At 41.5% G+C, this 26945-nt stretch overlaps 1 protein-coding gene across 1 annotated transcript in view; it reads right to left on the reverse strand.

Annotated features, from left to right (window-relative positions):
* Positions 1-26945, reverse strand: part of LOC141770621 (protocadherin-16-like) — an 89557-nt gene that overhangs the window by 20207 nt on the left and 42405 nt on the right. The window contains exons 3-5 of the mRNA XM_074640337.1: positions 1706-1894; positions 759-990; positions 377-613 (exon numbers count right to left, since the gene is read on the reverse strand). Of these exons, the coding sequence (XP_074496438.1) occupies positions 377-613; positions 759-990; positions 1706-1894 (658 nt within the window). The remainder of the gene's footprint in view (positions 1-376; positions 614-758; positions 991-1705; positions 1895-26945) is intronic.

Raw genomic sequence — 26945 nt, forward strand, 5'->3', positions numbered from 1 at the left:
AAGATGACAAAAACCAGAGACACGTCACCACGGCCCAGGAGGCTGCGCTAAAAGCACTGAAGTAACAGTATACTCCATAAATGTAATTTTTCAGTTTTCATGACTGTAATAGAGCCCTAAAAACTCAGAAAATGAATATATAAACAAAGTTGTGAAATGGAATTTTTGATTGATGTTATTTCAGAGTTAGGTGTGTATAGTGGCACAGCGCCTATTTGTACAAGTGTTGCAAGGAGCAGAAAAAAAACTCTTTAAAGCATGAGCCAGTGTGACTGATGAATGTATAGTGAACTGTTCAATATGGGCTGTGGGACTCAAACTTGGGTGTTTGTGAGCGAGTGACAAAGAAGAAAGGGCATGTGTTTGTAGTCCCTACCTGTCTTACTGCTGGCCTGGACGATGCCTACGACCGTCCCGCGCAAGACGTCCTCTGATACAATAAAGTAGTACTGAGTCTGTTCAAACACAGGCGGCGCCACCAGCCCTGCCACCACGCTAATGTTGACTCTGGCATTGACGTGGGCAACCAGACCACCGCCGTCCTGAGCAGAGATCACCATGGGAATGACAGAGTTGGCCTTTCCGTAGACAGACCGAGACAGGGAGATCACACCTACAATAAAGCAAGGTTCAAACAAGATGTTTTGACATCGCACAACATTATAAACCATGCAAGACAATGATGTGGTGGAAACTGCAGGATGAAATCATTGAACAAAAAATAAAATATGCAGAAAGGAACTGGAACTTGTGCCCACCTGTGTCTTTGTTGAGAGTAAAGTAAGGGGAAGCCCCTCCAGGTACTGTTTTGTATGTAATTTTGCCATTCTCGCCTGAGTCTGGGTCATAGGCGGTCACTCTGACAACAGATGTCCCAGGGGCGCTCTGCGTGCTCAAACTGACAGCGTAGCTGACTGGGTAGAAGGCGGGTCTGTTATCGTTAATGTCGGCCAGATCGACCTTCACATAGGCTACTGAGCTCAGTCCACCCTGCAGAGGAAACAAAAAGCTCCTTTGTTATACCGTCACATACATTAAATCATGAACAGAAAAAAAACACACCTGAAAGCAGGATTTAGGCCACATTAATGGTGCAAGTAGACCACATTAACGGTGAAAGTCAGTAAAAGTAAAAACCAGCAGTAAACCTCAATGTATAGCAGCGGCCTCTAAAATATAGTCCCAGCAGGTTTGTGCAGGGGGATACAGATTGATAGTTTCCCTCGGGAGAGAGCAATATGTCATGACCCGTGGAGGGTGAGAGGGCCCGCCGCAACCGAACAATCTGTTTCATAGGCTTTTCATTTGCAGAAAATACAGTGCAGGCTTTTCATTTGGACCAGGTGGCAAAAACGAGGGAGGCGGCAGTCCAACTTGTTAAAATATTACTGCCTTGACAGTTGAGGCATTTCTCCACCTGATTGCTTTAACATGGCCGCAGTAATTTTTGTTCATTTTAAGCCTTTTATTTGTTAAGTATTATTTGGCATAAAGTGAACAGGATATACTCTTTTGAGTAAGCCTGCCACGGAGAGCCATTCACGATTTTGTTTTTTACTTGGCCGCTCAAATCAAAGTTTTCCTGCACAGTTGGCCACGTCTTTGCTCTCCCGTCTGTATGAAAAGCCCGGCTGCAGCGTTTATAGGATTACTCTGTGGCTCAACGGATTCATATTAAGCATGATTTCAAAATGCGGTGGCTCACCCCGTCCACTGCAGTAACAGTAAAGTCGAAGCTGGCCGGCCCTTGATCTCTGTCTAGTGCGGCACTAGTGCAGATCTGGCCGGTCTCCTTGCCAATGGTGAACTGAGAGGGAGCCGCGCTGTTAATGCCAGAGCCGAGGGAGTAGGTAATGGAGCCAAAGGAGCCGCCGTCTGCATCTGTCGCAATCACCTACAGAGAAGAAAACATGCTATTGGTTAAACATTCCAACATTGAGCATTAAAATTTAAATTTATTAAGTTGGAAGGGAAATATCCTACTGGATAAACTCAGCAGTTTCCATACTCATTAATTATACTACTCTAAAGCCGCAGCAGATCAAATCTAAATTCTATTAGAGGGATATAAGAGTGATGGCAATCCACAGACTGAAACAAGAGCACCATACCAGGTGCCTTTTGAAAGCATCTTTGGACCTGGTCTTTGTTGTTTATCTGAGCCTGAGCATGAGCCAAGCAGGCCCTTTGGCAGAGAGGGGCTCTGAGGGAATGAAGGAGGGTGGTGGGAAGGAGGATGACTTCTACAGGCTCTGGGAGGGCTGCCAGCTGGGAAAAGTGCCTGCTTCAGGAGTGGCGTCTGTCTGCGAAGGACAGTGACAGGGACGGCTGCGGAACAATTGGATACCACACAGTATGCTTCAGTGCGGCGCATTATACCCTAATGTAAAGGCCCACTTTGCGGTCTGGTTTTAATAATGCCGCACATCTACAGAGGGCTGGAACCGCTGAGCTATAAAAGCAGCTCACAAGCCATCAGCCAGGGGAGCCGACTCAATTACTGCAGGATCTCCCAAGACAGCGCAAGGCAAATAGACCAATCAGATCGGGCCCCTAGGTACCAGCAGTATAATTGTTTGCAAGTGTTGGCTCTGGATCAGTTTGCGAGAGATTACGGTAGGGTTAAACCTCACAAGTTGATTAGAATTCTCCTTCCTTCCATCTTTTATAAATGGATCTTTTTAAGAAAACACTAATTGGAAGAAAAAAAAAGAAGCTCGGTTCATGCTTTGGTGCTCCAACACTCAGCAGCAGGGAGCCTCTTCTGCGTAAGACGGAGTAGTCATCAGGAACATCGCCAAGAAAAATAAGGCAAGCCATGCTTATCATATAAAGCTGATTTTTTTTTTTTTTAAAGATGGCATTGGTATCATTGTGAATAGATGGAAATCATTCATTCAAGGCGCTGAAGCTTTGGCTGCTCCGTCTCTTTCCTGAGCAGATGGCAGACGGGGGACTCAGCAGAGAGCATGCCCCACACTCTTGACTGTAACTCCTAACAGAGGGTGAGTAGTGTGTAGGAGTGAGGGAGTTGTAAAGCTGGCAGAGACGCAAGCCAAAGAGAAGAATAATAAACCACATGAGGAAAGGGGAAACCAAGAGCAATACAAGAAAGCTACTCCATCTTTTAACGTGCGGAGGCTGCAGCTTACTGTAATATTTTATCATTTTTGCAGAGGGACAAGTTATTTATAACAATCCCACAGCTTTATATGCTTGTTTTCTTTCACAGTTGTGTGATGGGTGTCAGATGGAGGGAAAAGTTGAAGGAGCATTCTAGCAATACCTGAAAAAAAACAACTTTAATAATATGCTACAAACATTTCCAAACAGATCTGTAGGAAAATATTTCCCCTCTTGTGAATGACCCGTTCGTGGCAGGCATTGAATGTACGAGCTATTTGAGGAGACTCCGTGTTGCTTTCCATTCGAGCCACAACCATCCATAAAACTTTTTTTTACAAAGTACACCCACATACAGTTCATAAAAAAATCCCATGCAAAACCCACATTTATATTTATGATACGAAAACTTGAAAAAAGAAAGAAAAGAGAAGAAAATGAAAGTTACTTTTGGTGGGGTGGGAGTTGGAGCTCTTTTGAACTCTATGAATCTATAATGATACACAGTAAAACTTACTGGTGTGTTCAGGGTCCCCAGTAAGTTTAAAAAGTTTAAGTACAGTGGCATAGTGTGTGCTACAGAGATACTGAGCTTTTCTGTTCAGAACAAATTCAGAGGAGACAGGGGATTGATTGATGTGTACGCCATGAAATTAATTTACATGAGGAGGATCCGGTGCTTTAATAATTACACTTCTCCCATCGCTCCAGTACTGCACAATGTGATGAGGACATTTGGAGCCATATGTGGTTAAAAAACCTGAGAACAATATGTTCCATGAGTTAAGTGAATGGCTTTTTTTGGAGGGGGTGGAGGGGGTGGATGCACTGTAAGATAATAAACCACACAATCACATTTGCATAAATCCTAACCACTGTAAGTAGAATGCCTGAAGCAATCAGTCTATTTTGGAATCTGCAGAGGCTGCAATTTCAATTGCCCTCTCATTTCGGAGTTAATAGCAGCATATCAGTGTCATCTTGCTGGCACGCACACTTGTCTGTCCAGGAGATTATAATTTGTCAGCCACACATGTGAATTGACATATGCAAATGAAAAATGAGCAGGACAATTAGCCAAACCCCAAACCATGAACCGTAAGAGATAAGGATAAAACAAAATGTGGCCTCTGGCGTCAGAGATTAGGCTAAATCAATAACACAGCATGTAGAAATGTCAACAGATGAAACAAGATTCTCACAAAACCTTGAATAAAGACTTGCTTGGGATGTTACGTAATGCTGCAGCTCAGCAGCAATGTCACAGCAAGAAGTCATCCATCATTCACTAAATACTTTGACAACACACTTGTTTAGGCCCTGTCTACACGTATACAGATATTTTTAAAAATAGATATTTTCCTCAATGTTTTGGCCTCTCGTCCACACGCAAACAAAGTTTTGGGTCACGGATATTTTTGAAAACACCTTCCAAGGTGCAGATTTTTGAAAACTGTGGTTACTTTGAATCGGTGTGGACGTGTAAAATGGAGCGTTTGGGAAACGATGACTCCCTCTCCTCATTTTGTGCATGCCCATTGTTGCTTTGTGTAATGAGCATGCACCAGAAACAATAGTCAAGATGGGGGACTACCGGCTTTTTTACGCTTTGTTAACACTGCTCGAACTAATTACTACTTTGCATATGAAAAATGTTCCAGTCACAGGAGGCCAAAGCAGGGAACACAAACATTCAAGACCAAATGGTGATTGAATGTGCTTTTTGACAATTGAAGGCGAGGTTTGGAGCACTCAGAAGGACATAAACCTGAACGACCTCCCTTTGGTCATTTATGCATGTAAAGAGACAGTTGATATACAGGAGAGTGATGACAGTCATGCAGTTCGACCAGGAATCCCAGTCCCCCAGCAACAATAACTTTTATCAAACTGACCGTAATGAAGCCGAAAGAAAGGGAGTGAGAAGGGTGGTTAACTTAACTTGTGATCTCACTTGTGATGACATGTAAATATTACGCCGAGCGTTTGGAGTCGTTTTTGCGTTTGAGTGTGGATGGAGATATTTTGTAAAATGAAAGTCATGTGGACAGATTTTTTTTTTTTTTTAAACGTTTTTAAAAATATCTTTATACATGTAGAAAGGGCCTTATTTCCCTTTAAAATGTTCTTTATCTTAAATCCTTTTATAAACAAAGTCTTAATATATACTCACATATGGTGACTACATTATGCTTATTACCTCCTCTACATGTTCATACTGTACATTTTGAGGAAAAGGAAATATGTATAACCAAGAAAGTCATTTAAGATGTGCCAGTCGTAAGCAGGAATTCTCCGCTCTGCAGGGGGGAGAAAAATACCACTCACCACTTTGTCGTATCCATCTTGACATGGATACGAGGGGCCTCTCTTTCTGTTTCCCACTGACTTTTTACTCCTTCAATGTATAGGTATTACGCAAGGTCTCTACTTCTATTGGATTAAAAGTTCAAAAGCAGGAGTAATCTTAGATCATCAGCGGCAGCCAGCAGTATTCTCCCTACACTCTGTGTGTGTGAGTGAGGCATGATGGGAGCGGTCTTATCAGCGGGGGAAAGGCAACGTTTGGCCGAGTCCTTAGTAAAACAAGCTGGGGGAATCCAAAGATAACTGGGGCACTTGTGGTTCTCCCATCAGATTCCAGGAGACTTTCTGACTGACTGACTGTCCAATCAAGAGAACACAGGAGAGAACATGCCTTTGTATGTTTATGTAGAATATGTTCAAATGGAATAATGACCCTGAGGCTTTTGGATGCTCCAACGTGTTCTGGCCCATGTCCTCACTCTGTGGTCTGAGAGAGAGCCAGGCCTGGAACTGAACAAGCCCAGGATTTAGGTGCTTTCTATTTTTAGAGATGAATTTCCCAAAAGGCCAATTAGAAGTCTCATACACGATTGACCATTGTGGCTTTCTAGATCTTGTTCTTATATTTTTGTGGATAAGGCAAAAGCATGTTTGTCAGCGTGACCTTACTTACCCAAGCTACTGCTCCTCTATTCATCTTCATTGTGCAGCCATGTAAAAAAAGCTCCACTGTGGAAAGAACCAGTGCAAAAAAAAAAACTGTGAGTAAATGAATGATGTAGAGCCGAAACCATTGAGGCCAACAAGGGGTGAAATGGAGGCGATGTAGTTTTTAATCACGCTCCCCGTATTTTAGAGTGCCCAGTCAAACAAATCTGTCTCACGTAGTCTTTAGTGGAACCAGCCAATCAGGACTGCACCTCTGCCAATCCAAATAGGCCACAAATGACGCAGTGCGCATGTAAATGTTTGCCAACTGGGAAATTATCACACACATCAATCAAACTCTGCATGCACGCGTCCTCTGAGTGGATCTTCGATGCGTAAGCAAAGACACCAACGCGCAAACACTGGGGATAAAGTCATCGCTCATCACAATCTTGTGATGCCTGTCGAGCAAACGAATGAGACTGTTTTCATCCTGCACTCTGATTGCACCAAAATCTTCTTTGTATTCACCAGGAACTCTTTGCAAACAAACTAAGCACATACAAGTATGCAGCAGTGGCTACTGTGAGTCTGGCCCAAACTAAACCCTGCAAATTTGCGGCATAAAGAAATGTTCAGAAAGTACTGGATGACATTTCTAAATCTCTTAGGATCAAATTTTTGACTGAGTCTGCTTTTATCTTATTGGAGAGTGCTGTTACTTAAAGCACCATACTGTATGTGGCACATTGGCCAGTTGGCTGCATGCAACTGTGATGGTTTAAAGAAGTTACAGAGATCAGTGTCAATGTTGAACAAGAACAAGTTTCCATCTTTAGGGATGTAGAATAAAGCGGACTTTATTTAATGAACTGGGGAGACTTATAAAAGGTAAGGAAGCTGAGTAGCTACTCCCCCCACACAAGATTTTAGCTGCCATGTTCAGGATAACAGGTAGCTTAAACTTCAGTAATGCAACAATTTGTCAATCTGACTTAATCTGACTAACAACAATATCTAGCCCAGTCACAAAAGTGGAAACTTTCCAGCCATCGGCGCCATCAAGTGTAACCGCTGTTTGAGAGCAGTGCAGAGCAGCGGCTGTGAACTAGCCAGTGGGGCACACTCACATGCAAGAACATGCACTTAAAGTATGAATGGCCAGTGTTCTGACAAATAGCGCTACCCACTCAGAATGACCTACCAGTAGCTCATCCTGTCAGACTAGTCTGATGAACCGCTTTAAATGTAGTTAATTAGAGTATCTGTCAGTTAGTAAATATCTATCAGAATGGCCTACTACCTCTTTAAATGTAGGTGAAATTATGGGCGTGTCCTCTGCAAATTTTTTTCAGCCCTGAAATCCACTGCACATGTGCACATCGTGTTGGTAGGTCATTCTGAGCGGTAGCTCTATTTGACAGTACACCGGCCCGACTATTCCAACAAAGCATGGAGAAGCTCGGATTACAACACACACAGAGGGAGAGTGACTTCATTCTCTGCTCAGGTAGACATTACTCCTCTATATCTTTACATAGGAAATAGTTTTTTGATGCTATATTAATGCTCTGGATATCGTATAGAGCACCTTTAAAGATAATTCTAATGACAGCTTCACACACATGACCAATTTAGCCTGTACTGTGGGGGACTCCCACAAGAGCAATTACATGCAGCGTGTGATAGATTGATGGAGTGACATGGAGATCATTAAAAGACAGTAAAGGCAAAGAGGAAAGCGTAGGCTCAAAGAAATCAAAAGAGTGGGTGAGTTTTTAGAAATGTGGACTGAGAGTTGCTTTGAGCTTTCACAGCTGGTGTGAAGCCGTGCACACACTCCTCTCCCTCTATTGTTCTGGCATCACTTCTGAGGACACAGCAGAGATGAGGAGAGCGAGGCGGAGACTAGCACTCGCTAAAGTAGCAGACAGGCGGGATAGAGACTTTGTTACATGTCCGCCACCACACTAAAGACCCAGACGGAGACCACACCGGCCCGGTGGAAGGAAGATGCCCACACACTGTTGACGAATCTATCAGAAATCTAAACATTTGCCGAACAGACAGTATTGTTTGGATTCCGACCAACCATATGTGAAAGATTTTGGTGGTTACTCATAAAGACAAAAAGTTGAAATCTTCACGGGCATAGTTTCAGACATGTGTAAGGTCTACAAAATGGTGATATTAACTATGGCCTGTGATGTCTGGCGGCTTTGTAGAAGTGTGATAAAAGTAATGATATTTCAAAAGACGTCCTGGCTGAAACAGAATGAAGGCTGTTCAAGAATCATCCCAGCTGTCTTGTTGTGTTATTCAGCTCGTCCGTATGTGTACAGAACAGGTCTACATAATGTGAGAAAGCCAGATACAGTGTTCTTCGTCTTTGGAGGGTGTCTGTGCATTCCTCCAATTTCGGGTAATAGTAGTACTTTAAAGTTTTAAGTAAAAAACCGAGCTTTGCCTGTGTAATGGAGAATGGGCTACTTGCATTGCAAAGTAACAGTCCCACTATCGGCTACATGCTAATTTAACTTTGGAAATTTTTTTTTTTTTCCTAAGTGAAAGGTTTTTGCACTAGAGAACAGCCAGGAGTTGATTAAAGCCTATTTTGTGGCAATCTGTCTGATACATTTGAATATTTCTTGTCTACAAATGGAAACGGCTTGATGGTGATGCTGCAGCCTGCAGGAAAGGTCAGGGGGTCATGAAAAACATTAGGTCTCTCTGGGGACCATTAATATCCACAGTGAATTTAATGGGAATCCAGCCAGCACCAGCAGTTTCCGAGACACCGTATCATGTGCCAGTGTTGGAAAAAAGCAAAATATTGACCTGATGGAAGCGTAAGACAAAAGGTCACAGGGGTCATTTGAACACCAAATGTTGGAGGGATGATGGACTGGAACACCAACATGTTTCAACCTCACTGCTTTTAGGGAAAAAATAATTTTGGTTGGGAGAAAATCTTAGTGTGTGGCCTGCCAAATAAATGCTATTCACAGGAAACGCTCAAACACAGCAATTCAAGTGTGACGCCTTTGAATGAAAATTTTAAACCGGCTTTCAATTATGCTTTTGCATAACTTCTGTTGTAAAAGCCTCAGCAACGTTACACTGGCATTGGCACAGCAAAATATCCTTTATAATTACAGACCAAACAGCTATGTAGAGTTGTATTATTAGCAATTCAAATTCACAAAAACCTCCTTCGGTATCCCTGCATGACTTCACATGAACAATCTATTCCAGATTTGTCAAGTACTTTCTCTGTCCAGATGTCCATTAAAATACATCTGCTGTATTGGGGTATCCCTGTGAAACACCATATAACTGTCAAGGTCAGTAACCATCTTAATCACACTGATTTCTCTAAAAATATACAGTTATGTGCCAGTTGCCAAATTATATCATCCAGAACTGTCCTTTCACTGTGGAAATCAGTTCCAACTGTCCTTACAGGGCTAATGATTCAACCAGACTACAACTGTAGATGAACACCAATAAAATCCATTACACATGTGCTGAAGGATAAACATGACAACAGATAATATTTTACAGTAAATTTTCCAGAATGATGTGGTCTTGACATAATTCGGTCGCCCAGTCTGAGTAACTTTTGGCCGCCTTTGGAAACTTTTTTTGACCAGTCTGCAGCAACATTTTGCCAAGCTTATGGCCCCAGCGGGTCCTTCTGTCCTAGATTCTTAGAGTGGGATTGTCTCAGCTCAGGACATATAAGAAACTACTTTCTGACATGAGACAAAAAAGTATTGATTTCTAAACCAACAATGACTCCACGAACTGCAGCTTTTCATCTTCCTCTGTAGTGCACTGACATAAATGTGGAGGACCTGGGTTGAGGGCAGCAGGTTAGTACAGTGTAAGGTCCTTATATCTGGCAGAGGAACAGAGGGGAGGTAATATAGCAGACAGGGATATAATCACACTCTAGTGCTATAGAGTTCAGACACAGGACAGGATAAGGTTTCTGTCTCTTTCCTTTCCTCTCACACATCACTCGCAAGAACTACTACACTGCTGAAAAAAAAAGGAAGTCAAAATATCATGACAGAGTTTCTGTGTGTGAAGCGGGTAGAAGGTCAGCGGGTTGATGAATTAAATGTGATATAACATGCAATTTAAGAACATCAAGCCAGAATGCTAACAATTGTTTAAAGATGATTTTGGAGGGCCCACTTCCATAAAACAAGGCTTCTTTAGTAAATTGGCTATTCTTAGTTCTCACTCACCAAATTTGATTAATTTGTTTACCTTTGAGAATTACTCTTCTCTTCTTTTAGGATTATAAATGCCACGGTGTTATAGGATTAAGAGTTTGGCAAGAAATCCTCCTCTCAATCTTCATTCTGTTGATAAGAATAGGACACTGTCTAGGAGAGCTGTGCTGTGCTTACATAAGTAAGTGCTGTGTCACCATGATATGCTGGTACATCTCTATTGTTTTTGCCAGAAATCCACACTAAAGGTAAACGCCTGTAAAAAATAACTTATTTAAGACAAGAAATACATCAATGCCACTGCTCTGGAACAAATGCACATCTATTGACTGATAATGTCAATAATGAAAGTTTCCAAAACAAGACTGAGTGGTGTTTCAAAACTCAATCCCTGTTCAAGTAGCAGCTTTCACTATCATAAATTTGCCCAATTGAACCTCCAGTAAACAAGCAGCCTGTCAGTGGGTCTATATGTAGTGTAAATAAAGACAGAATCTAACAACATAAGAAATGTAGAGTATTCAGAATAAAAAATATCTCCTCATTTCTAAGTAGAGTTCAGACTTGCCTCGAGACGTTTCTGAACCTGTCGCGGTTCACCGCACAGTCTCGCAATACTTAAAATATATGCAGGCACTCTTTGTAGTTTGCAATTTAAGAGTTGTGACAAACTTCAGTTGTTGGAAGTTAGGTGGCCTGCCTTTTTTTTTTTCTTTTTTTTTTTTACTTTCATTAGACTTTCTTCTAAAAACTGCAGCATCTGTCTTTCATCTAGACCTTACATCTGGAGGTGATTAAGCATCAAACCATTTAAGGAGAAAAGGGTTCCAGAAAAGCCAAAATGAGCAGAGGAGAGCTATTGTGCAGAAAAAAAGGTAGTGGAAGCTGCATTCAAGACCAGACATGCAATACTACTTTTTGAGCTATCAAATTATTAATTAAGTACAAATGATTGCAATAATGATGACAAAAGCCCAACTGAGGGCAGTAGAGAGGTAGAGTAGTACAATGTATTCTGATACGGTTCGTATGATATCTTATGGAAAAGTCTTTCCTCCTTTTTCATTCATTTTCCAATGAATGTCCAGCAACACGTGTCAATTTCCGCTCGTTACAAGCATGCAATCTTTAGTTTAGGCAACAAAAGTACTTAGTTAGGTTTAGGAAAGATTTACTTGGTTACGATTAGGCAACCAAACGACTTATTTAGGTTTAGGAAAAGATCGTGGTTTGGCTTAAAATAACTCTGGAAGTGGCATTACTTAAAGGGACTGTTTGTAAGAATCAGAAAAGCTTGTTAACAGCGACACCTGTGGCCGTTAAGTCAACGAAAGTCAGCGTCGGGCTCGCACTTGCTCGCTCTAAATAGACATGAACGAGCATCGCTCAAAACAGTGAGGCGACACACCATAGCTAAAACCACAATATCACTCTATATTTCACCTGCTTGGCAGTAATGTTAGCTGACGAACAAAGGTCTCTCCATGAATCAATGCTGATGCTGTTGGCTTTTCCTGTTTCAGCCTCCGGGGCTTTGCGGTTTTGGTGCTTCCGTGTAGTTTGTGTTGGAGTCTTGTCTGAACAGCGTAGCCACACATGCGAGCGCGCACATGCGAGCGCGCACATGCGAGCGCGCATGGGACACCGACCCGGGTGATTTATCCGTGTAAGAAGTTACAAACAGTCCCTTTAAGTATGTAAGTTATGTGACAAATAAATCAACATTGACTTCTGGTTTCAAACGGGACACAAACGCTGGTCTCCTGGGCGAAAGTCCAGGATTTTTAGACCCACTCGTCCACCCCAACCTCCTGCCTATGAGACGTTCGCCGGTCTTCCTCGTTCACGATTACATGAATTACACACAAATTGATATTGTGGGATATACACAAATTATAGTGCATTACTTTTCGTAGGAATAGCTACGAACGGTGTATGAGAACAGCCTGAGTAGAAACGCAGTACCTGCTCTATAAAAGGACTTTGTGCATGGTACTACTGTGTATCTACAGGCAGCTTCTGCGGGTCATCAAGAAGGAATGTGACTTCAACACCTTGAAAACAACTTTAGGGTGTTTTTAAAAGCCCTCTGGTGTGTACTAACCAGTCAATATTAGATTTGAGCCATGAACCCAACTGGTAAACTGGGAGAATTTGATTTGTAGCTCTTATTGAAAATGCCCTGAAGGACGAAATTTAAAAAAAAAAAATGTTTAATTTAATTTTGAAAAGCTCATGGGTGGAAAGGTTAACAGGGCGTCCTGAAAAAGGCCTGCATACCAGACATGTTGCTGACCTTAGTGTGGACTCACAGCTGGGGACGACTTTGCCATAATGTGCAGCATTTACCAACCCTGATAAACTCTTCACACACAATATCAGGGATAATTCTCACCGAAGGTTTTACTCTGGCTAGAAAAATAAATATGACCAAAACTCCACTGGAAGTGTGAGCGTACTGGTGTGTGTGGCGTTAACCCTCGGCCACCTGGAACGACAGAAGCGGCTCAGTAACCCATCTGAGAGGCTCCTGCTTAAAACATTAGCCTGTTTATTTTCCAAAGGTCAAATGGGATAAACAAACCTGCCACTATTTTCTTAAGCATGCTGACCACTAATTATCCAATGGAAAGAAAATAAAGAGATAATTGGTAGTTTGAGTTGATTGAAGAATGAATAATCATTTTGAATGACAATCTCATAACAAGATGTGGAGGTTAGAGGATTTAAAACAAAGCCTGCCTTTAACCTCAGTTTAATATTTCTAATGATGCAAAATTGTTTGCCATTAGTTGCCTTGCAGATGTAGAATTGTAGGTGAATTGGAAACACTTAACTTCATTTCAGTATTTTCAAATCTGACATGACACGACATGATGATTGACTCTCACTTCATTCTAAATCAGTACACACTGTGGAGGGTCACAGCAGCACACATCTGAAGTAACCTCCAATAAATCCAGACCACCACAAAAGCCACCATTAAAGCTTGTTAAAAGCCTCTGAGACCAGCCCAACTTCCAGTGTGGGAGGTTAACTGATGCTAGAAGCTCGCTGGGCAGATCCACTCTCACGAGACATCTACCAGGGGAGGTGACCTCGCATCAGAAACCCATGGAGCCGGGCCTGTCGGGCTCTAGCTTGGCTCTGTTTCAGCTAGTCATCCCTTTCACAGCCAACCAATAGCTGCGCTGAGCTCTGGTCTGCTGAGGCAGGCCAGGCGGTGGATCCTGGGGTCTGGGTAGGTGGGAGGGGAGCTGATACGAAACATGCACAGCGTGTGGGGGTGCAGGAGCACTGATGTGGGCTAGGCTAATGCTACAGCTGCCTGCAGTGGGTGGGGGAATGCCCACTGAGCGTGGCATGCACAAACACAGCGCAGATGCAGATTGGACCCTGATTCCCAGAGATCCACGAGCCTGTTTGATGAGGTGGACGGAGAGATTCACCGCTGGAGTTTGTCCTCTCCTCTCTGTGTGAGCCAGATTGACAGTACATGCTGCTACGTTCCTGTGATCAAACTGTCTTTCAGTAAATTCGTGATCACAGCTGGCTAGAAAGAACGCTGCATTCATCAATACAGAACTAGTAGAGTCAGATCTGCAGGAACACTCTAGGAAACTCTTCATTTTGATTCCAATAGGGACAATCAAAGCAAGTACCATGCAACCACATGCTAATTATATCATACAGTGGTCAACTCAAAGCAGCGCAGATAATCACTAATAATGAATAACACACTGAAGACATCAGATTTAATTAGTATTGTCTGCGTTGATGGTTTTGCTGATCATGACGCAGATCTTTCTTTTCTGCTTTGATATTCTTTCAGTGAGGATTTCAATTTGCATGAAGAACTCTCCTCTGCACACAGGATCACATACAAATGCTGACTATGCGACACATATGGATGTTGATACAGACATGTAGACACGAGCAGTATTCACTTTTGTGTGCATTTACAGTATTGCTCCTGAGGCACAGCTGAGATCAGCAGTTAGAGTAAGACTGGGATGGATTGGTAAAGTGTTGCAGTGCAGCAGAGGGAGCCAGATCAGTGGCGTGGCAGGGACTCGAGACTGCAGCTCTTACTACACAAGACCAGTAGGGCCCTCATGAAACACCAACACTTCACCTCTCAACTGCCTTCATCTTTCAAAAGGAATGGGAATGGGAAAAGCATTGCGCAAGAGGCAGCTTCCAGAACACACTGACATTTTTAGGTGGTTGATTTTATAGTAGACATTTAGAACTCACTCTGAATGAAGGACATGTTTATTGACAGTCGTAATGCCATTGCAATTTAATTTCAGCTGACTGGAAAACAGTAATTAAAACAGACAGTTTGGAAAGCACAGACGGCATTGTGTCACTGTGCGTAGTTGCTTATGCTGAGTGTCTAGACCTGTCCAGTCTCATAGGAGGACCACACAAATAAACTCTTAACGGGAAGATGTTCTATATTTGCAGCAAGCCAAGCATGAGGAATTTTCAACAAACAATAAAGGTTTCGAAATTGAGTTTTTTTGTGTTTATAACTCGTCATTTGTCTTTTAGAAATTGCATTTTAGATTCAACATGTCTTTCATGGGTGCAGTGATAGTATTACACAGAAAAGGTTGGTACTTGAAACAGCTTGACAGAGCCACTTACTTCAGTGTACAAATGTAAATAAATCAATAGATCACCAGCACAGTGCTTACATGTTCTGTAAATGCATTACACTATGTGACCGGTCACATCGTTACTCAGTTTTCTCACCCCAGGCAGTGGCTGCTCCCCATAATGATGAAGCTGACAGACTTTCCTGCCGTGATGTGGCTTGGAGACAATTTAACTGGACCATAATTTTGCTGCCATGTGGCACCAGCATTTCATTTAATGTGAAGAAATCAGTCAACCTATCAGCCGTTCTCCTAGGAGACTCAAAGCTTCATTGTAGCCCTGTTGAAGGCTTGATCTTGTTTTTGCAGTGAAATATAAGCTATTTATTTACACATTTGAAGGGTTAATAGCATGTTTAAAGAATATACATTTTCAGTTGCTTTGTTAAAAGACACAACATCCCAATCAGTTTATTTATCATTTCAGTTGACTGTCCCGAAGTCCAAATCCAATGAAAAAAGTCTGATGTTACTAATGCCAAGTATATTTTTAGGTTTGAAGATATTGCATGTCCTAAAGAGTTTTCTGATGGACTGTCACACAGGGAAGGGGTCAGGTGGACGGGTGGGTCAAAAAAACACTGGGCTTTTGCCCAGGAGACCGGTGTCACCCCATGTGACATTGATTTATTTGTCACGCAACTTCTGTACTTAAGTAACCCACTTCCGGGGTTGTATTAATCCAAACCAGGATCTTTGCCTAAACCTAATTAAGTAGTTTTCTTACTTAAACCTAAACAAGCCGATTTTTTCCTAAGCCTAACTAAGTTGTTTTGTTGTCTAAACTCTACTCTACTCTACTAAGTTGTTTCCTGTGAAGACGGAAGTTTACTTTGAAAGGACTGGAGTGGAAATTGACACGTGCGTCACATGTTTCTGGACATTTTTAGGAAAACACATGAAAAATTAGGAATAACTTTTCTTAAGATATCATATGAACCGTTGTATGATACGTTGCTGCACTTTACTCTTGTAGTAATGTAATCCAATCTGAGAGAAGAGAACTGAACTGACTCTCACTCTAATGTCGCTCTTGAGGTGAGGAAGAGGAGGGGGGGGGGAGTCAGGGCAACGGGGTCACGAAGGCCTACTGGAACCATACACATAAACACACCCTGTCACTGACTGATAAACATTGCAAACAAATGAAGACTGCCCAGGCAGGGTTCTGGCGTGCACGCGGTTTCTCCAGTAAAGTCTGTTTAACTGTAAGCCCAGTCCTGAAGGAGGTCCTCCCCGGTTCAGACGTGGGTTGGACACAGAACACGCTCTGGCAACGGAGGCTGAGTGTCTGTTTGGATCTCTTTCCTTTGTTTCACCGAGTCACATAATTGCGAGTCAACGCGGATTCATCCAGAGCGGACAGAGAATGATGTATAGACAAATGAGTGCACACACACGCACACATACAGTATGTACTGTAACTTTCCAAACAGTTCCCTGCCAACAACAAACAACAGCTGTTCTTCACATAAAACTCTGGCTCCGTCGCTCGGAGATGGATCGAGATGCTGGCGCTCTGTCATCGTTACACCTTTCATCTCGTTGGAAAATGTGCTAATGAGATTTTCCATATTTCCACATGTAAATGTATACGTCACCCCCGAAACTGGAACATTTTCTGTTGTGCTAGAGCCCGTTTTCTATTTGACATGTTCAATATGGTTACTATGTGATATTTGTATGTTTACCATCTGAGATCTTCGCTCTGATTCATGAGCAGTTTCTTTTTTCACACAAATTCTTTTGAAAGCAAAGCAATAGGCAGGTTTCATTTCCTTGCTCGCAAGGATATTTATTTAGTTTTCAGCAAAATATTTAGGTGATAGAGTAATTATATTTTATCTTGTATACATGTCCAGTCCCCTCCTTCATGTGATTCATTTCAAACAATCCCTTCTGAGTATACATAAGGTAGTCAGTGAGCACTTGAGTTGTTTCTCAGAGCAAAAGGGACTTCCACAGTAAACATGTCCTCCGATAGATTACACTCACGCAAGCTCCTAAAAGGAACACACACAAGTCTGAATTAAACATATTTCATCTATTTGAAAGATGAAAAAAAAAAACTGTTTGGGTTTCACAAAAACGGTGCTTTGGCCAGGACTTCCCCCTGATGATCCCCATGTTATATTCCTACACACCTCGAATTTACCTCACACACTACACAAGAGCACTTATCCACAAGCCTGAGCCTGTTCAGTGATTACATTTCCTGCTTTTTGCTGAGCAATGACACTTGCATGGGATGGGGTTGTTATCATCAAGTGTCTGGACACATGCTTCAGTATTAATTGCTTGTCCAGCTGTGCAAGAGAATGTGGAAGGCTCAGTGATGGAATTCTACAAGCTTTCCACTCTGTCAGTAACAGCAAATCAGAGGTTTAAACGTATATTTGTATCTGTTATTAGCTTTTAGAGTTGCTAGAGCACAAGATTAAAAGGGCTAATTCACCCAAATCACAGAAACATTGTATTTTACCACTTACCATTAGTAGTATCAACATTTTTTTAAAGTTCTTTCTACCCAACATAAAAACAATCTGAAACAATTTACTATCCTGAGTAACCGGGATATTGTTTCTTGAAAGACATGCACCTACTGAGTTTGTCAAATGTAATTCTTTGATTCTGTAAACAACACAAACTGTTGAGGGCGGTAGAAGTCTTAACAGCAGATTTCACAAAACTAAAATAAAACAGTGTCCTGCAAATATGGCTGGTTTTCTTTCTTTTTTTTAGATTTGTGTCAACTGACCCTTTAATATGATCCCTGCTTCTTGATCTTGATGGAAAAGCTCTATCAATGTCATCAGGTTATGCACTCCATTTTTGTTAAGACTTGAATAAATAAAATACTAAATATATTTACATAAAGGATATTGCATCTTTTTCATTATATTTTGCTCTGACCAGGAACCATTTGCAGTTTTGTTGCGGGCAATAGTTCCTGGCAGGGTCTCCCAAAACACATTGGTCCCAGCAGGTCGGGGGCCAGATTGAGAACGACTTAAAGACCACATGGTTGAAGCAGCTTGAACATGAGAAAGTCACCCCATCTAAAAAGAAAAAGCTGGGCCCATTCCTAGAGCAAGGCGTACTATAGCTGGTAGCCAGGTCTGTAGCCATATGGGGAGCAGTCAGGCTCGCCCAAACAACGGTAGGTAAAGGTGGGTGGCAGGTGAAGGGCCCCAAGCTACAAAACCTGACTGTGTCCCATTAGGGTTAACCAAATAAATGAGGATATTTTCAATAGAGCTGCAAGGAGGACAGGGTATGATAGGAGCACCAGATAAAGGCATGCAGAGGCCACACCCAACAGATTTGTTTTGCCTTTAATATGCCTTGCCATGCCAATGTATACTCTGATAAGGGCTTTATCTGGTTTTCATTGAAAATAAGGGAAGGGTTTCCTTCCAAAATGAGATACCCTCCACTCGAGCGAAAAAAAGAAGAAATTATGCTACTATAATGGAATTCCTTTGTTGACAAAAAACTGAAACATGTGAAGAATGGATCTCTTCTTTCCTCTTCTTTAAGGCACTGAATAAAAAATAAATAAATAAAAAAAACTAAAATGAATTCTCTGCTTGTCAGAGCCAAGACCTTAATCAGCTCAGTGTGACATCCCGTGAGATGAATAGGAAACCTGCACTGTGAGTTCTCTTGCCCTCTACACAATGCATGCTGGGATAGGCTACAGGCTCTGCGAAACTGAAGTGGACGGACAATGAATGAATAAAAATGAATAAATCACACTGCACAAAATGTTCTAAAAACTTTTTAATTGAGTGACTGCACATCCACTATGTAACGTTTCCCCATTTCATTCTTGTCTTGATATCTTGAAAGTGATTTAAAGCTAAAACCGCATCTTTTCTGCGTGTTCAGAATTTTTTTATGGTCTACAAGCTGTTAGCTCTATGATGTTTTTTTGTACTGCTGTTTGTTTGTCATGTACAACAGCATTATGTTTGATACCTAAAGAAAAGACAAAATTCAAGAGACTGGAACGGACTGATTTTCCAGTCTTGAGGTCTCAAGTGTTGACCCCAACTCACCTTTACACAAAACTTGATCACGTTTGTGAGAGTGCATGTGATTTACGCAGAAAGGGGTACGAAGCATACCTAACCTAATCCAATCAAGCAGAAAGTTCTGGCTAAAGTGAGGTCCTAGGTCAAAGGTCAGCCAAACGTCCAGCTGCCCTCCGTGACCTTCGGCCTGGAAACCATCTATTCTGTCTTTCATCTAGTAGCCAGCCACCCGCCACTTGTGTCAGGGAGGCATATGAGGTTCTTCTGCCTTCATCAATAAACATGATATAGAGGCAGACAAGTGAATTATGGCACAGGGAAAAAGGAAGGGTAATGTAAATCACAGATAAATTGGCACCTAACTTCTCCCTGGAGTCTTTTGTGTTTTCCCATGATCCAAGTAAATGTTGTTCCGACTTTGTAATTAAAGACTGCTCTGATGTTCTGAGGTATGATATTACAGGGCATCTCAGACCAGCAAATGATCTTCAAATAAGCCACAAGCAGTAACCCACTTATTAAACGAGCAAGTGAAGCCAAAAGACAACATTTTGTCTAATGCTTTAATACGTTACGCTACAATTCTGCAGCATTCACACTCTGTCATTTGGATGTTGGAGTCAATGCTTCATTGGCTATCCTGAAAGCCTATTTCCAGCCATCCTCTGCGTTTCATTTCATCTTGATTTGTGGCTACTTGCTCAATGAGTGATGAAAATGCTAGAACAAAACTGAACAAACTGAACTGAGCTAAACTGACCTCAGGAACACAGCAGAGGAACATCCTCATTATAACACAATGCATACATCATACACATAGAAGAGGTGAAACGGTCATCGTCTATCATTTCCTTATCTGCAAATACATTCAAGTCCAATGTGAACGGTAGGACAGCGTTCCAGCACAACATATGTCATGGTGCTATGGTATATCTCAAATCTTCTCCTGTGTGAGAACAGATAATCTGCTGCCAGCACAGCTTCATCATCATCAGTTTCGTGTGAATACCATACTCTGGAGAATCCCTCATCATCAGACGTATACCTCCCGGAAGTCAAAAGATTTCTGTCTGCTGATGTCAGTATCTCTCGTACCCCTCTCTCATTTGATCCACAGGAGCATACCGGATGCTTTCCCAACTCCAGTTATGCTGATACGACTCAAATTCTTCAGTCAGAGATCTTTTTTGTAACAAGGAAGAAACGGCTGCTCCTTTTACATGACTGAATGCATGACAATTTACGTGCAAACGATAAGACAAAACAGTGGCATGAAAATCGCTACAAACCACCACAGAGCAGAGCTATCAAACTAAATTAATAGCTCGATTAAGCTTTGAATGACAAACATTCACACTTTCGAGGGAAAACTTGGTATTTTTGCAAAATTGCAAGTCAATAAACATGATACATTGACTTAGATTAATTTGTAATTGGTCTTAGATAGATCTAAGATTATTCATCAAAAATCAGTTTAGAAGATGTATTTTTATTTCCTTAATAGGTGCAGATAAATTAAATTTCAGTGGAGTTTTGTATATTCCCTGCCACGCAATGCTGCGCCCTACCTCCAATCAACTCTCAAATACAGCATATGAATTTGACTTCTGAATTTTTACCTCAAGTATATCGAGTCAATACATCCTCATACAATGGTTCGTACGATATATTAGGAAAAGTCATTCCTCATTTTTCGTGCATTTTTCTAAAAATGTCCAGCAACACATGTCAACGTGCTCTTTACACGCATACAGTCTTTTCAAAATCAACTTCCATCTTCACAGGAAACTTGGTTAGGATTAGGCAGCAAAACTACTTAGTTAGGTTTAGGAAAAGATCGTGATTTGGTTTAAAATAACTCAGAAATGGCGTAACTTAAGTATGGAAGTTACGTGACAAATGTTGACTTCTGGTTTCACACGAGGTAGGAACACCGGTCTCCTGGGCGAAAGTCTGGTGTTTTTTGACCCACCCGTCCATCCCGATTTCCTCCCTACGCAGCGTTTGTCACTCTTTATACTTCCTGGTTCACGATTATGTGGGTTACATACGAATTGATTTTGTGGGATGCATACAAATTACAGTGCCCTTTTTTTCATAGGTATAGCTATGAACAGTGTATGAGAACAGCATGATTGAGTATAGTATAGTATAGTACAGTATAGTATATGGGGCTGTGTAGGTCATTAATAATGCATGAAAAATGTGCAGTTGCCAGATGTAAAACATGAAAGTGTCTTTTCACTCAAAAAAGAGCCAACACACAACATGGAACATGGAAAATATGCCCTCTTTATCCTGATGCATATCTTTCTTAATACTACCCATAAGCAGGAGAACTTTCAATATGTATATATGTCTTTCTTTTGAATAAGTGTTATATTTATAAACGTTTCCAAAATTCCAATTTAAAAAGTACATTTCACGCTTCATTGACGTGCGCCTTACCATTTGTATAGAATAACCCAATTTCATGAGGCTCACACTGTTAGAACCAACTGGCAGTGGTCCTATGTGTGGTTGAGAAAGTCATTATTCTACATTAGTTCTTGTGTCTTGCAAATGCTATTGTTCAGTTGAACAAATTATTCATAGTCATGCATATTAGTCTTTCAGCCATGCCCATAATAGTAACAAATTGGCCCATTAAAGCAGTGTTAGAGGACATTACACAGGAACTGAATGGGTTAATGTATCATATCCTGCTGGTAGACCCTGGGCACTAACCTCTGTGACTCTCTGTTGAGCGCTTTGACTCTAGACCCCCGTGACAATAGCAGAAATAAATCAAAGTTTGATTCCTGAGGAAAGATTTATCGGAAGGAGTGGAATGTGTCACAGGGTGTGAGGACTGCCTGACCTAACAGACACAACACCGGTCAAAGGTCACCGTTTCTCTTCCTTGTCTATCCGACTGGGGAAAGAGGAAGATGGCGAGGTTGTTATGGTGCAGTCAGTGAAGCACAGAGAAGTAGAACCAAAGACTAAAGATCAGTCGTAAACTACAGGAGGCCGACTTAAATGGCAGCAAAAGTTAACTGTAAACAGAAAGATATAAATGTTTCCTTTAATAGGCAGAAATCATATAAAGCTGTTTATTCTTTTTTACCAACCTAACTGCACTTTGATTACTTTATGTGAAAGGATACAAATTAAAAGGCAAAAAAAGTCAAACTTGTTTTGGATGGAGGACTAGCTTGCAGCTATTTAATGAGGCAGTTTGTTATTTTGCTCATATTTAATGGTAGGGCTGGTAAAGATTTTAGAAACATTTTTTGTTATATTAGTTGAAATTCTCATCACATCCCGACTGCAATAAATAAATCAAATGATCTGACCAAAAAAAAGAAAAAATCTGGTATCCGTGGCTGTCACAGGACTGTAATAAGCCCGTCCAATCTTTCATTTGGCCTGAATGTAATGATTGGACCGGCTAACTGCCTGTCTACCTGCATGCACTCTGCCCGTGCACTCATTGCACGTCACTGGCGTCTTCCACAAGCTGCTAGCTTGACAGCTGTGAGTACTAACAATAGCCATGTTCTCCATTCACGTTCATTATGATATGTTTATTTTCATAATGATAATTTTGGGGGAGTGGCTTTGGAGGGAGCCCTGAAGCGACGGACTGTCAGTGTTGCCAACTTGTCAACTTTCTTGCTAGATTTAGGTACTTTTGGAGCTAGTGCTGCTAGCTACTTTTATTAGAAAAGAGTTGGCAACACTGGGTTAGGTTTTCGGCTGGATCATTTTTAAAATCTAGTGTACTCTTGCTTCTTCACATCACTGACCCTGCCTTTAATACGTCACTCCTCATACTGTAGGTATCAGACTGTCCAAAGGCAAACCAGACTCGGTCTGTGAAAATCAGGGTATGTGACTCGTCTCCAGCAGCCTCTTTGATAAGTTGTATTTTTACAGCTTGAAAACATTTTCCGTAGCAGTCATTCTTGCCCTTTTCGTTCTTCATGTCTACTGTAACACACCAAGGGGCTAACTATGATCAAATGTGTTTCTCCTTACAGGTATGCGCTCTTGCTTTTAAACTGCCTGCAGATTAATCCTCATATGGTCTATATATTAGAGGCAGAAATTTGAACAGATTCTCTCGGCACCTGTTACATGAAAAATGGCCTGAGCATGTAAAAGGCTTCTTTGTACTTCTGAAGGGCCTATTCCTGATATAAAACTGTCAGTATATTTCAAGCCTGATGTTAGTGCAGAAGCCGTAAGGCGTATCCTCATTTGGAGATAACAGCAGTTGGAGTGATATTTCTGTAAAGGCATACAGGAGAGGTCACGGAAGCACTAGAGCAGATAGACAGGAAGGACACAGACCTTGACCAGATCAAAGAGAGTAGGCTGTTTAATGACTAATAATGGGAGCTACTAGGCAATTCAAGTCCTGTAGGGAGGGTAAGCTGTCCAAACGACACATGCACCCGTGTCTTACGTTTCTGGTGCCTTTCTGAAATGGGAGAAAAGCCAAGACGAACACAGTGAGGCTGCCCCGGGGTCACTGGTTTCATGGATAGTGGATGAGCTGGTGCGAGTGGCGGAGCAACTCTAAGCCAGCCGGACAAAGGAAGAAGTGCTGAAAGATTAACTAAATAAACAACCCAATGAAAATAAACAGCAGAGAGAGATTTTGCTCGAGATGAAAAGAAAATAAGAGAGATGTTTTTCCACGTGTGACACGAAAGATGAGGGTCATTAATCGCTTTCCCCGACCATTTAAAAAAAGGAGCATTACTTTTCATTTGGTATGTCTCTGTTTGCAACACTGAGTGATGCATTTAAAATTGAAACTGAGCAGGGCCGCCAACTGCTCTCGAAGAGCAGATGTGGTTCTGAGGAGAAGATAAACGTGACCCAGTTGAGCATAACAATAGCCTGTGCAGGAGAAACAGCCGTAGCACATGTCACCCCTATGGTGCTGATTAACCCTGCCTTATGACACAACTGTCTTCATGAAAACACTGCAGCTAATCCTCGAGATAGATCACATGTCTTAGAGTATTGTCTGAGATATCACAGCTTCAGCATTGGTGCCATCCATTATTGTGCTTCCTGGTTTCGGTTTTCAGTAAGAAATTGTCAAATTTGGGATGTGGCATGGAAAACCTCTATGGTCCTCTCAAACTGTGGACCTCAAGCATCTTGCTCACATGACAGGGTAGCAAAATTATGGTTTAAAAATTGCTGATGTCTACTCTATTGAAAGCACTGGGATTGGAAAATAAAGCCACATTAAAGAACACCAACAACTCTCAAGATAATACATAACCATTATGTGACTTTGTGGTTTCAGTCTGAGATTCCCTCCTGAAAATTGAAGTGAATCCTTGTGTTGATGTACTCTGCTGTATTGTATGGATCTGAGTCTTAAAACACGGACTGCAAACTGATCTGAGATCTTCCATTGTAATATACTTCCTTTTAAATCTTGAGAAAACATACAAAAGTAACTTACATCTGCCAGTCATACTTGCCTGAAAGTGTAAAAGGGTGCATTGTACGATGAGGCCAGGAGCAAATTTAGTACCCTTTACAAAGAAAGGAAACGGGAGGGAAAAAACTGTGAGGAAAAAGTGGGGAAAAGTAAAGCCAGAGTCTGAGAAAAAAACACTCTAATCCTCCAACCCCCTGTTCCCAGTTTCCTCTGAGGCTGGGGCCTTCCAGGGCTCATTCAGCAACAACTATACAATGTTTTCCTTCCCTTTAACAGATTACATCAGCACACTAGAGTCTATTCCCTTCAACTACAAACAGTTGCAGTATCTAACAAAAGTGTCTTTAACTGCGGCTGTTGTGAGGGGCCCAGGTTTTCATAGATCAGCATGAGACACAGGGGAGAACACACAGGTCATTGCAGAGAGCTGCTAAAAGAGGCATTATCTACATGCATGTATTGCAGATGCATTGGAAATTCTCAACTGTGAAACGCTGAATCCACTAATCCAGCAGGACCACCACATACAAGGCTTGCTAACATTTCAATAAACGCCTGAAAGTGGGGTAATGAGGGATTAGTTGTGGCTTTCATAAAGAAACCCAAGGCTGTTGTGGGCTGTTTTAGTGTTAATAGCAGAAAAGAAAAATGGTACAAAGAAAACATATTGTAATCCACAAAGCCAATGGGAAATGGGGACTGTGGATTATTGGCAAGTCATGGGATCTCTCGAACTTTGCTTCACCAGTATAACTTAAGCTCATTTGATGGGTTAAAGATTCAGGTGTCACATGATAGATTCTTTGGGGGAGAAACTGGCTCTGTGTGTAGCGAAACGTTAAGCAGATCAACCACTCCTCAAAGGGATTACATCTAATTTCAGAGGGCAAAGGCTTGAAGAGGGGAACTAGTAAAACTGAGAATACCCAGTGCATGGCCCAAGTTGGACTGGATAATCCTAAATTGTACATTATTAAGTGAGAAAAATAGCTACTCTCCTCTGAGACATATCAATGTCATAATATACAAAAGCACTAGCCTTTGACACAAAAGGACTGAATAAAAGTCTGATAGCATCAAATTTCTGCCCAGCATGATCAAATAGGCCCACTTTCTCATTTACTGTAAGATAAAATATGCAGCTATGAAATATTCAGAAAAATTCAAATTAAGCCTCAATCTCCGATCTGTCTATTCACGGGTGAAAACCCTCATACGGGCAGCTTTTCATTTCTGTGCCTTTCATTTCTAATGCCGATTCTGAAGTGAGAACGTGCAAATGATGACCCAAAAATATCAACTCTGAGCAAAAAGCTTCAATCAGTGATCAATAATTAATGAGGGATGATATCAGCATCCGTTTGCACCATGTGCACATAATAATTCACCATGCCAACAAGCTGTTTAAGTGCTTTGGGATGATGATTACTGCCTTTTCTTTTAGCCCCATTAAGCATTTTTGTGGGGAAGCATTTATGTCTTTGCCAAACACTCGCTTTGGAGATCAAAGTCTCAGTTTTAGAGATATTTCACTTTTTGTTCTGCAAGCTGTGTGGCCTTTGGTTAGAGGTTTAAAGGACAATGCTGTTGGAAAACGCACTTCACACATTTGAAGTCTTGCGGCCTTATTATTATGCTTTGACTTAAGACCTTTTGGCTGACCAGAGACTGACTTTTTTGTAAGCTTTTCTTTGTTTGATATTCACTGCCGTTTGAGGAGGGGTTTTTTTTCTTCTTTTTTTAAATAAAAGCAGGATTATTTGCGGACATTCCAGAAAATCTTTAATGGCAGAATAAATCTAATTTTCTCCACATAGTGCAGCCTGGTACCCAGTGAGAACGCCTCGCACCTGATTAGTAATTAATGCTGAAGTTAACAAAGAACAGATACTGCAGAGCTATTTAAACAGAGTTCTAAACACTATTTTATAATCTCCTCAATTCTATACTTTTTTTCGGCTGCTTTCATCGTTCATGGTCTCTTAGATCACTGTCACTCCAGAGACAATGCCTTGGCGGGTGGAGGGGTGGCTATAAGCTTTCCCAGACCCGACCTCAGCCGAGCACTATAGTGTTTATGAGGTGCTTTTGAAATGTGATGATGTCACACGCCGGCTGTGAAAACATGTTAGGCAGCCGCTCCGTTGGTCCTAATGAGAATATTAGCAATGAACACGGAGCAGCGAGGAAATGTGCTGAAGGAGCACGCGGAGTGTGTGGCCTGTTATCACTCCTGCCTCTAGAGATGTAATATCAGAGATGGGTGGAACCAGACATATCTTAAAGAAGATACTGTACTTGCTTTTGTGCAAAGCTCCAAGCACTTACTTAAATCAAATACATAATACTGGTTTCTATTATAATAGGCTATTGGTTATGTCTGTGAACACATTACTGAGCTCATTGATGTGGCGATGAACTCAGCAAAGAAAAGAGAAAGTATGTAAGCCATCCTCCCTTGTATGCATGA

This window comes from Sebastes fasciatus, chromosome 7, assembly GCF_043250625.1.
Source record: "Sebastes fasciatus isolate fSebFas1 chromosome 7, fSebFas1.pri, whole genome shotgun sequence".
NCBI lineage: Eukaryota > Metazoa > Chordata > Actinopteri > Perciformes > Sebastidae > Sebastes > Sebastes fasciatus.